Source organism: Mya arenaria, chromosome 2 (assembly GCF_026914265.1).
Source record: "Mya arenaria isolate MELC-2E11 chromosome 2, ASM2691426v1".
NCBI classification, from domain to species: domain Eukaryota; kingdom Metazoa; phylum Mollusca; class Bivalvia; order Myida; family Myidae; genus Mya; species Mya arenaria.
The window spans coordinates 26,691,989-26,708,676 of record NC_069123.1 but is presented as its reverse complement, the minus strand read 5'-3'; the positions used below and the strand labels follow the sequence as shown (position 1 = coordinate 26,708,676).

The 16,688-nt window shown below is 36.5% G+C and overlaps 1 protein-coding gene across 1 annotated transcript; it reads right to left on the bottom strand.

The window, feature by feature from the left end:
* Positions 1-2,826: 2,826 nt before the first annotated feature.
* On the bottom strand, positions 2,827-16,642 carry LOC128241904 (uncharacterized protein DDB_G0283357-like). Its single transcript, XM_052959034.1, has 9 exons — positions 16,505-16,642; positions 14,044-14,764; positions 13,219-13,330; positions 12,745-12,838; positions 11,785-11,867; positions 6,214-6,374; positions 5,693-5,744; positions 5,247-5,385; positions 2,827-4,484 (listed from the first exon to the last, which is right to left on the bottom strand). The coding sequence occupies exons 2-9, from the start codon at positions 14,751-14,753 to the stop codon at positions 3,079-3,081; spliced, it is 2,757 nt and encodes a 918-aa protein (XP_052814994.1). The 5' UTR covers positions 14,754-14,764; positions 16,505-16,642; the 3' UTR covers positions 2,827-3,078.
* Between the last annotated feature and the right edge of the window lie 46 nt (positions 16,643-16,688).

Genomic DNA, 16,688 nt, shown 5'->3' with positions numbered 1-16,688 from the left:
AATCAAATATCAATTTTGATTAATCCTCACTATTATTGCCAGATAATAACACTGATTATTGCCATATAAGTGGCGTGCCAATAAAGAATAAAGGCACAACACATATTTAATCAGAAACAACTTGTAATTGAGCAATGACTACATATGTCAGTCACCGGCTATAAATGAACTACCCAGTAGCATTAGAAGTTCCATATGGTCATATCGATAGTTAACATTGAATGTTTAGGAATCTCATTTAGGATGTAACTAACGTTTTTCAATCATTTCTCCTCGCCTTTTCCCTTCTGACACCGAGTGCCCCTTTTTGTAATGAATTTCGATCCAAATATATTGTACCACTCTTCTTCTTTTCCGTCGAACGCCTATCGAACATACGGTCCATGAAATTGTGTGGATGAGATAAATTAAATGTATGTTTTCCTCATCTCACAATACAAAAATTGGTGTTTTAACAAGTTTAACGATTGACATACTTAGTGATATAGGTGTCATGGGATTTGGGTGGATTTTAGCCCTATCAAATGTACGTTAGAAGATTATACACGTGTGTGCGTCATGTGCGGATACAAATGTCCTGCGAATAGAAAAATAACATTGAGATCACGAAGGCTTTATTCGCACCCCCTTCAAATTTAATTTAAAAAGTGTGGTCGTTCGCCTAAAATTCTCGAGTGTGGTCGTTCGCATAATTTGATATTTTATATATTGCCTTCAAAAACATCAATACCCCTTGCAAAGGTACTCTAAATGGTATATATTTGCTTTAAATTCAGCATTTCACCTGTATCGTGATAGATATATTGTTTCTCTTAAGCACACGTGTTGAATTTATGATGCAATACCGGGATAATGCATTTTAGTCTGGAAAATTTCGGTGAAATTTGAGGGTAGTTGGTTCGTCGAGTAACATGTTTTAGGAAATTAGGGTTTGAAATTGCATTTGTTTTCGTTAAAACTGTACATTTTCTTAAAGATTGACACTAACTCTACAAGGAAAGTCCAAAAATGTAGAGTTTGGTTAAGATTTGATAAAGTTATGGCCTCTTAAACAGGGTCATGTCGGCAAATACATGGAAATTCAGGGTCAAGTCGTCACCCTTTACAAAGATAATAAAATATATTATTTTTATTTTATTTTTTGGCCAATTTTCACAAGTTACAGTTACCACATCATATTCTTACTAAAATTTGATAAAAAAAAATGATAAAAAAACGGACGGGGGCGTGGTGTGTCAAAACAACGCAACCTGCCCCTGTGATATTTCCCGGTCATATTGCGGCGTGCACGAATTACAATGAAAAATGCGGAAGACTAATTCTAGTTCGTTGCGATCGAAATCATACACTTTTTCAATCTAAAGGAGGCAGACTTGCAGAATACTAGGAATAACCAACTGACATTCAAAGTTTGAAGTTCCTTGGTGCAAGTGTTCTTAAGTTGTTGAGCGAAACCGTCACAGACACCTATACCGCTACCTTGACCTTTGATATACAGTTACTGATCTCAAAATCTAGAGGTCATCAAAAAGCCATGACCAACTAGCATACCAAGTATGAAGTTCTTAGGTGCAAGCATTCTTTACTGATTATGCAGAAACCGATTTCCGCGACCTTGACCTACTAATCCTAAGATAAATAGGGGTCATCTACTAGTCATGACCAACTGGCAAACCAAGCATGAAGTTCCAGGATACAAGACTCGAGGGCGAAAAGGTTCTAAATGACATTAAATAAAGAAGGTGATAGAACCTTTTCGCTTTCACCCTCGAAGTGTTCTTCAGTTATTATTGTAAACTGCATTTTCCACTCAGTCACAGCGACCTTGACCTTTGACCTTCTCATCCCAAAATGGATAGGAGTCAACTTCTAGTCATGACCAATTGACATGTCAAATAGAAGGTTCCTGAGTGCGAGCGTTCTTGAGTTATTAAGCAGTAACCATTTTTTCACCTCAAGGCCACCGCGACCTTGACCTACTTATCTCAAAATCAATAAGGGTCATCAACATCATAACAAGTATGAGGTTCCTTGATGCATGCGTTCTTCAGTTATTCAGCTGGACAACATTTTTCCTCAAAATTTCCTTGACCTTTTGATCAATAGGTCTCAACTAGTCATGACCAACTGGCACATCAAGAAAGAAGATCCTGGGTGCAAGTTTTTTCTATTTATTGAGCGGAAATCCTTTTTTCATCTGAAGATTACCGCGACCTTGACCTTTGACCTTATGATCTCATATTCAATAGGGGTCATCTAGTAGACAAAAACAGTTGTCAAACTAAGTATTAAGATCCTGGGTGCAAGCGTTCTTAAGTAAATGATCGGAAATCTTTTTTGCACCGCAAGGTCACCACAACCTTGACCTTTGACCTACTGAGCTCAAAATCAATAGGTGTCATCTACTGGTCGTGACCAACGTGCATACAAAGTTTTAAGTTCATGGACTAAAAGGATCTTCAGTTATTAAGTGAAAACCATCGAGGTCAACACAACGCTGACCTTTGACCTTCTGAACTCAAAATCAAATGGTCATCCAATGGTCATGACCAACCTGCGAACCAAGTTTGAAGTTCCTGGGTCTTAGCATTTAGAAGTGATTGAGTTGATTGTAACGTTCGGCCTGAATGACTGATAGGCAGACTTACATTTTGGGAGACATAAAAGAATGACTTTCAGCACGAGTTTTTGAGTTTACATGAATTTCAAGGCTCATGTTAATCCATGTATCATTAACATTTCTGACAACCTGGCTAACATTCAGACGAGTGCGAATTCAAAGCACAGTTCTGCATTATATTTTCATTCATGAAACATAGTTCTGGCTTATTTTTTTATTTTATAGTAACATTATATGCTTAACAAAAGTTAAAGAATCAATGTAGATCAGATATTCACATGCAATGTGACATAAATGAAACTAGCATTCACCAAAATCAAAATGTATAACTGTGATAAAGAAGGATCCCATTTGTTCTCTCCAAAATTTCATACAGAGATAAAAGATTTGATAAGAATACAGATGTACATTTATGTACCTCATACTCTGAAGAATTTGTTTCTGTAATTAGATTGTCACTAATTATTTCCAGGATTCTGAATGTATCTCTGATCCATTAACGTATTTTGGTCATTTGTTCTATGACTATTTGCATTGAACCCATTTCGGGTTTCTACAGAATTTACACCATTTCCCATAGGTGCTTGACCCATACCACTTCCCATTGCTTGAAAACTCCCACTGGAGTGTCCCCCAAAGACAGCTGTATTAGGATTCCCATTGGGAAAATTTCCCATATTTTGAATGGGAAAATTTCCCATTGGCTGTCTCATACCTTGACCAAAACCTGCATTATTTGGAATGACAAAAGATGACTGCATGGATCCTTGGCCGTTTGCTGTCGAAAACGGTGCCTGACCCATTGGCTGTTGGGTCATTTGGTTGAAAGCTGGTTGATTTGTTCCATTAACGTTGGAAGAGACCATGTTGTTTTGTGGAGACATAAGAGGACTTATGCCATTATTTGGCATGTTTCCTTGGTTGATGTTCCAGAATCTATTCCTCTGAGAGTTGACTTCAGTAGGCATTCCATTTCCTTGGTTATTCACAGCCTGCGAACCTGTAGTTGAACCTTGCCTAGAAACCACAGGGTTCAAGGCATGCACTGCAAACTGTTGTTGTCCATTCATGTTTCTGGGATTGGAACTGTTATTACCAACAGGGTTGACATTTCCACCATGTCCAGCAGAATTAAAGCCATTCATCTGGTTAAATGCACCAGAAGCAGGACTAGCCTGATTATTTACAATTGGTTGACCAAACCGCTGACCATCTGGCCTGACATTGGCAAATGGAGCACCAGGATTCTGACCACCATTTACCACACCACCAAAATTCCCAGACTGGTTCACATTTCCCTGAAAAGCAGACTGGTTGCCAGTTTGAGTCGATGAACCGGGCCCCATTCCTTGAAACAGTGGAGGAGGACGTGTAAAGTCTGGTGGGGCATTAGGATTGCTTGGTGGAGGACTTGAGAAGCCAGTACCAGGCTGCCTCATTGGCCTATTCTGCATGTAATTTTGTGGAGGAACATTTGGTTGAAACACGTTTGTATTAGACTGGCCATGTTGTTGTGGCGTGAAGTTACCGAACACTTCATTGGCATTGTTAGGCATTGGTTGGTTGGGATTTGTCTGAGGAAAGTTGCCTGTGTTTGGATTCCTGCTACCATCATTAAATCCAGCAGAACCTTGACCATGAAACCTTGGTGGCCCACCAAAGTTTGACGGTGGTCTGTTAAAGTTGCTAGGGGCTCCTGGCTGCCATCTTTGGCCACCAGAATTGTTCATCTGTCCCTGAGGTCGGTGTGAAAACCTGGGACCTGATGACATGTTGTTGCTGCTGTTGTTGTTGTTGCTGCCTTGAAATGGATTCCTGTCCTGGTTATGTTGCTGAGAGTTGTTGCCTTGTTGTCTTCCGCCATCTGAAAAACACATGAATTTGTAAATAAAAGTCAACTGGATCTGAATGTAACTTATGTATGTGTTTAAGAAAGAAAAGGTATATAGAATACTATAGGAAATTAAAGACATAGAAGACTTGATAACAGCAATATCCAACACAGATGACAACACTCAATCAACATATATCAACAAATAAATATTCAGATTTACAACACTTTTTACTGACTGCATCGAACACCAATGCTGATCTATTCTTTTTTTGTCAGTGTAACAAGGGGCATAACTGAATAGTTATTATAGCCAAAGTTATGCCCCTTGCAATACATGTGCGTATTGTCTCTTGTATCAAGTTCCAAATGGTTTTGAGTTATGGTCGAGTTTAAAAAAATAGAAAAGCAAGATGTTGCTGTAAACTTGCCCAAGTTGATACAAAAAAAATCTTCATGTTCAAAAATAGTCAAGCTAAAATGTTATGTATACAAATTTTCCTGGTAATATTTTTAAGCTTTTCTTTGTAATAACCTTAAAAAGCACGACAAAACACCAAGATTATGACACAAAAACAAGAAAAACCAAAAGCCCAATAATAAAAAAGTCATCTGAAGTTTACTGAACAAAAGCAAAGCAAGCAATTCATGACCATGCATCTTTAAAGATTCTGACATACAACAATGCCACAGCTACCCCCCATTCCTGCACCCATACCTCAATTTTAGCAACGCCTGTCGGTTTTACCCCTCAAGAATTCATCCCAACCCTAGTAAGCAGCAATACCCACTTACCAATCATATGTCCACTACGGTTGCGTTTCCTCCCCTCCCCGTGGCCAGTCTCCCCCTCCCCCTGTTTAGCTCCACCCTTTTTCCCCTTCCGTCGGGCCTTCGCCGCACGCTCAGCTTCATCGTCAGAGTATGCTAAGTGCTGTAGAAAAGTAAAGAACAACAGTGAAAATTTGAAATCGGTTAGTTAGTTTAATGTTTATTTTTTCTTCATTTTTATCAAATAATTTCATATAACAAAGCTAAATCTTTCAGATTTAACAATATCCCTAGCAGACATATAGCATAAAATTCTGATTTACAAACAGTTATTGCGAACCTTTTTTTTCAAATAAATTTTGTTTGACAGAGATTACAACAGGTTAAGATTGTTTTGCCCTGCCTTATCAAGATTTAAAGAACTATAATACTTTGTAGTATGTCGAAACAAATCATTTTAATCCCCTTACCTTCTCCGGTGGTTCGTTGTTATCTTCCCATGATGCATCTGAACCCTTCAGACTACAAAAGATTTGTTGTCATTAATGTAAGCTCATTCGGTTTCCATAAAGCATAAAATTGTTCATTAACTTCATCCTTGAACTTATGAATCCATATATGTTTTATTCCATTAGGGGCGGGGGGAGGAGGAGGAGGGGGCGCATATAGGGGACAGCGGGTGATTACCAAATGGCATGATTTCAACAGGCTCAGTCAGACCCTTACCCGGGAATAGACATGGCTGGAAATGTATCCAATTGCATTTAGGCAATAACAATTTAAGTACCCCACCCAAATACAAACGATGCGAAGCATTGATAAGCGCATTACTAAAGCACCAAATGGTTTACATACTGAATAAAACATGAAATCAAAAGGGAATTCATACAATCATTTATCTACTTTTCACATTCATAACAGGTTGTTTTTACAATGATCATAAACAATTTAACATAGATTTTAACTTATCGAAAACCATTATCATACTCACTTTTTTAGATCTTCCAAGAAAACGTATCTGGTGAACGCGGCTTCTGAGGGTGCACAGAACACTTTCATTCCTACTTCCAACCCCTTGCTACCAATGTTGTCAGGGTCGTTAAACCGTACGGAGTACCAGGGGGTCTTCACCGGGCCAAATACCTCAAACACCTTTAAGGAATCATTTAACCATATAAATATTTGATACAAGAAATAGAAAAAATTACATGCAATATTTTTGAAAGGCTCCCCAGAGGATTTTGTTCAGAATTCCAGGGGATTTGGGTCAAATTACAGGGGATTTTCATCATAGCCGTTTAGTGCTTTGGCGTGGGTACCTTTTCACCTTTTTTTCCTTATGCAACATCCAGAAATGTGAATTTAAACAAGTTTCTTTAAATCATTTATATTTCTATGAGATACTGTGATCACTGATTAGAATGTCATATACAAATATGAAAAATATTTCATAGAAAAAAGATCAAAAAAGACACAGAAAAAACAAGATGTTGAATTTGGTAGTCAAACAGTTCAAATTGCCATATTATTTCATAAAAACTTCAACTAATGATATCTACAGTGGTCAAATTAGCGAACTGACCTGCAGGCTTTCTCAAAAGCAATAATTTATTTAGTTTAATAGATCAATAATGTGTAGCAACAGGGCTTTTTCTATATATAAGATATTTTTCCCAATCTTCAGAAAAAAATCCCAATCAAAAATTATTTTTTTTTTTTTTATTAAGTCTTTTTACCTGTTTTTTTTTTTAATGGTTCATTTTCAACATCCTAATAAATTATGTGATGTTAAGTTATTTTGATAATTGAACTCAGAAATCATTGATTTTCATCACATTCAGAGATCAGTATGAAGTATTATCTGTCATGATTTATTGCAATAGATATTTACACGCCAAGGATTGATATTTCAGCAATTTTGGGTCTTTTAAAGGGAAAATAAACTAATATTAAATCATTTCCTAATTTGCAGGAGACTAGACAGCTTTTTCTTTTAACTGTTAAATTTCCCAATTTTGGCATTTTCAGGACGCAATATTCCCCAAAATGTCTAGGGTCTGTTTCCCAAAATGGGCAGAAAAAGCCCTGAGCAACTAATGTTAGTTCAGTTAAAATGTATGTTATTCAAAATATATATCAAAGGTCAGATTGAAACACTATTTGTTATACTGTTATAAACACGAGATGTTGAAACGGATAAAAAAAAATGAAGATTTGCAGATTTGCGCCTTGAGTCTCAACTGCAGACCTAAAACAGACCTTGGTTGCCTGGTAAGCCAGTGGTTAGCGCACTGGCTTCTCACAAAAGCGACCCGGGTACGATTCCCAGCTTGGGCCCATGTGAGTTTGGTTAGTGGTCACCAGCCTGACAAGTGGGTTTTCTCCAAGTACTCCGGTTTACCCCGAAACACAAGACCACACTCTCATGCATCATCTCGTGGCCAGGATTAACCATAATGATAACAAGCCGAAGGCTATATGACAAAACCTAAAACAAATTCTTCCATATTAAGAATTTGCCATTTTCAAAATGTCAAATAAAACCAAAAAAAAAAACAGCCATGAATAATAAATGAACTGTTATCAGCATTTCTTCGAGTAAAAATAATGAACCCTGTTCCCAATTTCCCCATAGATCATCTATCATTATCTTAGATTTCCCGTTTTTGGATTACAGTGCTCCACAAATGTCAGATATTAAGTCACTGCTGTGGAACTTCTGCTACGCGGCAGAACATTTATGCCATTAGGCTAATTTGACACTGAATGCATGTGAACAATATTTCTATCAGAAATAACAAATTCATTCATCAGGAAAATAATGGAAAATCAATAATTCATGTAATTTCTCTCAGTCTACAATAAATGCCGATGTGTTTCTCATTATTATCGAGTTGTAAATCTAATTTCAATGTATTGTATGAAAATAGGACCAATTTATGAGTTCTAAAAAGAGCTTGACAAGTAGTTGGTGTTTTTGTAAAAAAAGATTCACCATCTGTTCTTCCATATATCATTTTTTGACTGGGGGGGAAAAATACTCAATCATGCAAATTATCTGATATATGACACAAACAAAATTGGTTTGGTTAGGGTTACATCCTTTTCAAAAACAGGTAGGGTAGGTAGGCTTTTAATTTCAGGTTTTATGTTAGAACGTTATTCTCAACATTGGAGAATTGTTGTAAAGTAATCTTCTGTATAAAACTTCAAAGGGTTTAAACTACATTTTTATTTTATTTATATCTTTTAACCAACTGACTATAAGAACGGTAGGGTTGGCGCCTATTTCGTAGAACGGGTCTGTTAACCTGAACCAAATGTATTCTCCTTTCTAGGCCCAATAGTATATATACATGTTTTTTTCTTTGTTTATTGACACTTTCTTCTGTATTAGAGCTGATCTTGAATGTTTTTTTTCAAGAAACTCTGCTTTATCATTTTTTCATGAAAAGTGAATTTAACAATGTATCATTATATTTTGGGGGTAAATGGACACATTTTTAAAAGGGAAACAGCCTTTAGAAGACAGTGAATTGCACCAAGAAATAACACTGGGGGATGCCACTACTTGTCTGCTTTCCTTACTTGACAAAGGGGGATAACAGTTAAAAAAATTAACTTGAATCGCCCAGCATTACGGGCTTTGCTAAAATGCACATCATACAGGAAGGCTTTCAAACGGATTAAGCCCTCAACCAGAGATTTTCACTGATCCTCATTAATCGCTATGGTGTGGGCTCAATTTTTGCATATTCTACTTTTAAAAGCTTTTTTATTCAAACTAGCATTTCTTTTGCACTGATAGCATTTTATTGAGTTAAAAATTATGTTGAAAGAGAACATATTGAACATCAGATCAATCTAGTCTACATTTTTCAAAATCATGTCAAGGAAATATTGCACTGGCAACATGTGTATTAAATTTCACTTGAATATATGATATGACTGTTGAGTTACGGCAAAATGTTCCAAGTTCTGCACGCCAAAGCTGAAAACTTGTTATGAAAAAAACTACATGTAAAATTGCAAACCAAGTAAACGCAGTAACGCTGTTAAAATGACATGAGATAAAGAATTCCCGGTCCAGATATAACTAGAGCTGTCACAGGAGTGACGAATACCCCCAAATGCCGCCTGGACACAGGAATGGCAAACCATTCCTTTGAAAAGAGGGCATAACTCCAAGGTTACTGCACACTGCATCTTCTTTTCTCATGCATGTATTGTTTTATTTAAATCTGTTGAGTAATTTAGAAGTTACACTGCTGACAAGAAAAACTAGCCTTTCATGAGTTATCGTCTGGAAACCGTTTTTCTATTTTTAGTAACAGTGACCTTGACCTTGGCCCCACCAGCCCCAATATCGAACTTGACCTGTATCTTCTGATGTTACACCTGTGTACCAAAAATTGTTCAAATCTGTCAAGCCTTTCATGAGTTATCGTCCGGAACCGTTTTTCTATTTTTAGTAACAGTGACCTTGACCTTGGCCCCACCAGCCCCAATATCGAACTTGACCTGTATCTTCTGATGTTTCACCTGTGTACCAAAAATTGTTCAAATCTGTCAAGCCTTTCATGATTTATCGTCCGGAAACCATTTTTCTATTTTTAGTAACAGTGACCTTGACTTTGGCCCCACCAGCCCCAATATCAAACTTGACCTGTTTCTTCTGATGTTACACCTGTGTACCAAAATTGTTCAAATCTGTCAAGCCTTTCATGAGTAATCGTCTGGAAACCATTTTTCTATTTTTAGTAACAGTGACCTTGACCTTCGCTCCACCAGCCCCAATATCGAACTTGACCTATATCTTCTGATGTTACACCTGTGTACCAAACTGTATCTACTGATGTTACACCTGTGTACCAAAAATTGTTCAAATCTGTCTAGCCTTTCATGAGATATCGTCCGGAACCGTTTTTCTATTTTTAGTAACAGTGACCTTGACCTTGGCCCCACCAGCCCCAATATCGAACTTGACCTGTATCTTCTGATGTTACACCTGTGTACCAAAAATTGTTCAAATCTGTCAAGCCTTTCATGATTTATCGTCCGGAAACCATTTTTCTATTTTTAGTAACAGTGACCTTGACTTTGGCCCCACCAGCCCCAATATCAAACTTGACCTGTTTCTTCTGATGTTACACCTGTGTACCAAAATTGTTCAAATCTGTCAAGCCTTTCATGAGTAATCGTCTGGAAACCATTTTTCTATTTTTAGTAACAGTGACCTTGACCTTGGCTCCACCAGCCCCAATATCGAACTTGACCTATATCTTCTGATGTTACACCTGTGTACCAAACTGTATCTACTGATGTTACACCTGTGTACCAAAAATTGTTCAAATCTGTCTAGCCTTTCATGAGATATCGTCCGGAAACCGTTTTTCTATTTTTAGTAACAGTGACCTTGATCCCACCAGCCCCAATATCGAACTTGACCTGTATCTTCTGATGTTACACCTGTGTACCAAAAATTGTTCAAATCTGTCTAGCCTTTCAGGAGTTATCGTCCGGAAACCGTGTTTCTATTTTTAGTAACAGTGACCTTGACCTTAGCCCCACCAGCCCGAATATCGAACTTGACCTGTATCTTCTCATGTTACACCTGTGTACCAAAAATTGTTCAAATCTGTCAAGCCTTTCATGAGTTATCGTCCGGAAACCGTTTTTCTATTTTTAGTAACAGTGACCTTGACTTTGGCCCCACCAGCCCCAATATCGAACTTGACCTGTTTCTTCTGATGTTACACCTGTGTACCAAAAATTGTTCAAATCTGTCAAGCCTTTCATGAGTTATCGTCTGGAAACCATTTTTCTATTTTTAGTAACAGTGACCTTGACCTTGGCCCCACCAGCCCCAATATCGAACTTGACCTATATCTTCTGATGTTACACCTGTGTACCAAACTGTATCTACTGATGTTACACCTGTGTACCAAAAATTTTTCAAATCTGTCTAGCCTTTCATGAGTTATCGTCCGGAAACCATTTACTAGTTTTAGTAACAGTTACCTTGACCTTGGCTCCACCAGCCCCAATATCAAACTTGACCTGTATCTTCTGATGTTACACCTGTGTACCAAAAAATTTTCAAATCTGTCAAGCCTTTCATGAGTTATCGTCCGGAAACCATGAAAACCGACAGACCGACCGACAGACAGACTGACCGACCGACCGACCGACAGACAAGCTCACTCCTATATACCCCCTCATACTTTGTTTGTGGGGGTATAATTAGATCTGAGGTAGAAGATTTAGACACCAGGAGGTATGGATGCGATGTCATAGCTCTTTGCGAAAAGACCTCTAGATTCTTTAATTTGCTTGGTGTAAAGAACCAATACACAGGATACAACTTCCTTTGGTTTTAAATGGAACTGTTTTTACCATTCAAAATACTACTCTTTTAATGCCAAATGCTTAAGGCAAGGAAGCTACTACATGTAATACCATATTTTTATGTTTTTCAGTATAGTGCAGCTGTGATTTAAAACTGCAACCTGCCACACCGGAAGTTAACACAACTAGGCTATAACTTAAAAAACTCCTGTACCTGGCCTAGAACTTTATGTCCCTCTACAAACAAGATGGAGTCATCATCAAGAGGGCGGACATTCTCCTTGGACTGGATGACAACTGAAATGTACCACACAAGACAACTGAAACATTGTACATCTTCATCTCAATTATTGGTAATAAAATACACTTAATTATTCAGCAACAATTGTGAAATTTGCAGTAAAAACATAAGACATGACACCATTGTTCAATATTGGCTGAGTGTTATGAGATAATGTGATCTTACGCTGATAAAATCATCTGACAACAGTGAATAAACTGTTTTTTGCCCAGTCAGTTTGTAATACATGATTTCACATGTATCAATACATAATTATGAAAGCAAAATATATGCATTTTAATACTAATTTTAGAAGAGCATTGACTGGGAAACACATAGGTTTTGAGATATTTGATGACAATGTTGTCACATGTTTTTCCCTATCCATATCATGCTATAAATTGATTTTATGGACAACAAAATATATCATTTCATTTGTTTTCATAATAACTACACTGTCATATAATACATCTTTTTATCATTTCTCTTGGTGATTTACAGCTCTAACAAAGAATAACATTATAATGAACTACACATTCATTTTTCACCATAAAAAGTAGAAGTTGAAGATATTATACAAAACAAAAGCTTAGGTTGTCCGATTAGGGCAGTGGTTTGAACACTCGCTTCTCAACACGGTTACCTGGGTTTGATTCCCTGCTTGGGTGCATGTGAGTTGGTAAGTGGTCAAAAAGTCTTACAAGTGTTTTTTTTCTCTGGGTATTCCGGTTTCCCCCACAATACAAGACCACACTCTCACACAACATTGTGCCAACAAGAGTGACTTTAATTGAGTTATCATAGCTTTCTTCACAATTGTTATAAAAATTATAATATTCAAACTAAACAAAAGCAATTAATAAAAGTGCTTATAAGGCAGCTTAAAGCCCCTACCTAGAATTCCCACAACGCTCTGGATGACTCCCACTTCTTCCATCTTAACAGACTCATCAACAGTGATGGTCAACTCCTCTAGGGGAGGCAACTCCTAAACAGGTAGAATACCATTTATTAATATGAACATGCAAACAGTATAAAAGACACATACATGTACATGTTTTAATTATGAATTGAGACCATCTTAATTATCAAAGAAATCTGAATTCATAAAACACAAAGCTTCAGTATACCATATGTGAAACTCTGTAAAAAAGCTGATCATTGTCAATCCTGTGAAATAACCAGGTGTCTTTTTGAGTTTTAGGGATTAATGCTCAATGCAGAGTAAAGGGGCTAAGACTTCTTTAAAAAATATAATTTATAATAATTTCAAGACACTCCCTAGTGTTTTTGAGGCAAATTTTATATTTATGAATCAGTAAGATTATTTAGTGGACAAGAAAATCAAATTAAATATCATCAGCATACCTCTGGCAGTAGTTCGCCTTTTGTGCGGAGGTCTTCAAACCCATATCTGTTCATCTTCACCTTTCTACCTTCATTACCCTCTGGGGAACGGTCCCAGTTACCAGACATCACGCTAGTAGACAGAAATACAAGATTGATTTAACAGCAGGGCAGGCAGTGCCTTAGCAGACATAGATCAACTTGATGGTTAATCAATTGTGAAAAGGTTTTAAATGACATTAGTTAAAGAAACAGATATAACCTTGTTCCTAAACTAAACTGTTGTTCTTGTATTTTTCAATCTTGAGTATGCATATCAAAAGACATTTTTATCAATAATAAGGTTTTGTGCTTTATTGGACTTGTTACAAACTAATGTTATAATTACGTTATCGTATGTGTATGAAATCATTGCTTCAAATGTAGCATTAATCATCTTAACATGACTTGGCATAAAAATATGACAACTGATTACAAAGAGCAGACAAGAAATAATTAATATGCTTATGTGTAAGATTTTTATGAATGCATAATTTTTAGTCCATATCTGACTAAAGACAGCAGTTGAAACCTCTTAAAAGTAACTAATTTTAAGTTTTGTTAATACAAATTTCTTTTTTGTTAATACAAATTTATTTTATCTTGATTGTGATAAAAGCAGATAGCTTAATAGATTTGTGTTCATGTTTGTTTCTTGGGTGGAAACCAGTACTAGTGTTCACTTTGAAAGGCCATGAAGAAGTACCTCTAGATGAGATCGAACCTACAATGTTTTAGGTGAGAGGCAGACACGTTAGCACTAGTCTAAACTCACTTTTACAGAAAATTTCTCATAAAGCCAACTACCTGTTGATCTGTGCATCTGTGCTTTGTTGATCTTCCACAATGACCGCTTCCTCCTCATCACTGGAGCTGTCTGGCGATGAATCGGATGCAGAATCAACAACAATCACATCCCCGACCTTCCGATACTCCATAAGAACACAGTCATCCGTCTTGTGTGCCTCTGAGTCAGGTAGTTTCTCATCTGCTGTTTTTGATGTACTGCAAGCATCCATATTCACCATTTTGGAATTATTTTTATCATCATTTCCACCTTCATTTATAGCTTCAGAATCATTTACATCAATCGCAGTAGTGCTCTCAGCTGACAGAGTGTGTACATTTTCATTACCTGTTGTGTCATCTTTAATTTCTTCTTCTTCAACTTCAATTTTCACTGTAACCAATTCAACTAACTCATTGTTTTCAACTGAAACATTATTATCCTGATCATCATTATTTGCAGGTTCTGAATCATCAGCATCTGTTAAAGAGTTGTTCTTTACTTGATCACAACTAGCAACAACTGAGTTCAAAATCACTTCACAGTTTGTGGTAGATTTTTCCTGTGCATCCTCAGATCCCTTTTCTGCCTTGTTTGCATCCTTTGTGTCAGTAAGTTTATTTGATTCGTCCATAGGTTCATGTTTAACCACATCATTAAGGCCAGTGGTTTTCATTGTCACTCCATTATCAACTGAATTGATATTAATCAAAGGTGAGTCTCCTTCCATACTTTCAGAGCCTGCAAAGTAATAATAATTGTTCACATCTAAAATTCTATAAATTATACAGAAAATTGTTGCTGTATTACTTTAATATTTACAGGCTAGGGACCAATTACACACCCTTACACTGCCTTTTTGGATTTAACAAGTATGTTTTGTGCAAGATTTTGTTTTAAAAACAAGGAAAAGGTATCAATCTTAGTGCCCTGACTTTTGTTAAATCTTAATGGGTAACAATATTCATTCACCAAATTGGAAATAACCAAACACAATTTTCATTAGTATATTTATAATATCTGTATCTAAATCTGTATGTATACCACGCAGGACCAATTCTGGCATAAGGCGTCGGTGTATCAATTGTTGTTATTGTTTATCAAAATTATAACAAATGGAATATGCTGTCCATGCCACAGGGGCAGGTTGCGTTGTTTTGACACACCACGCCCCCGTCCGGTTTTTTTTATCAATTTTTTTTTTATCAAATTTTAGTAAGAATATGATGTGGTAACTGTAACTTGTGAAAATTGGCAAAAAAAATTTTTTTTTACAATTTTTTTATTTTATTATCTTTGTAAAGGGTGACGACTTGACCCAGAATTTCCATGTATTAGACCCTGTTTAAGAGGCCATGACTTTATCAAATCTTAACCAAACTCTACATTTTTGGACTTTCCTAGTAGAGTTAGTGTCAATCTTTAAGAAAATGTACAGTTTTAACGAAAACAAATGCAATTTCAAACCGTGCACACGATTTACAATCTTTGTTTATTTCTTTACGCATATGCCGACATGGATATTGCGCAACCGGAAATTATTCACGGCGCATGCGTTGGTGCCCTGCTTGCATCTACGATATACTTGCGTTGCTTGGGTAAATTTGTTCGTGTATACTCATACTAGCATGCATGTATAATTATTGTAAACAAAGTATGATCATTGTTTTTTAGCATGCACGGCTCTATGGAACGATATTTGACTTCCATTTCACCTGTATCGTGATAGATATATTGTTTCTCTTAAGCACACGTGTTGAATTTATGATGCAATACCGGGATAACGCATTTTAGTCTGGAAAATTTCGGTGAAATTTGCGGGTAGTTGGTTCGTCGAGTAACATGTTTTAGGAAATTCGGGTTTGAAATTGCATTTGTTTTCGTTAAAACTGTACATTTTCTTAAAGATTGACACTAACTCTACTAGGAAAGTCCAAAAATGTAGAGTTTGGTTAAGATTTGATAAAGTTATGGCCTCTTAAACAGGGTCATGTCGGCAAATACATGGAAATTCAGGGTCAAGTCGTCACCCTAAATACAAAGATAATAAAATAAAATAGTCACCCTAAATTACAAAGATAATAAAATAAAATAAAAATAAAAAATAAAAAATTTGCCAATTTTCACAAGTTACAGTTACCACATCATATTCTTACTTAAATTTGATAAAAAAATTGATAAAAAAAAATGATAAAAAAAAAAACCTGACGGGGGCGTGGTGTGTCAAAACAACGCAACCTGCCCCTGTGGTCCATGCCTGAAATTCTTGATTTTATGTATCAGGACATATGAATTACTTCGAAAGCAAACAAAGGTAATACAATTCATTCCTTTTCAGTCAAACTCTAATTTCACTGAGAGGTATCGTTGTCTCTTACACATAAATCTACTTTTGTATCCGAATACAACGAACGTCCGACTGTTTAACACTTTGAATGGAGACGAACATGTAATCATAAATAAGCATGGCACACAACTTACGTCAGGGATTTATACACTGTGTTGATGGTGGTCTTCTAAAAACTATTACCAACTTCAGCGAATGTTGTTCAAAGTGTCAAGCATAGAGAAAAACTGTTTTGTTTACATTCACATGTGCTCTTTCTACACATTCGGAATTCCTCGGTCATTAACATCGAAAACAACCGAGTAGTTCCGAATGCTT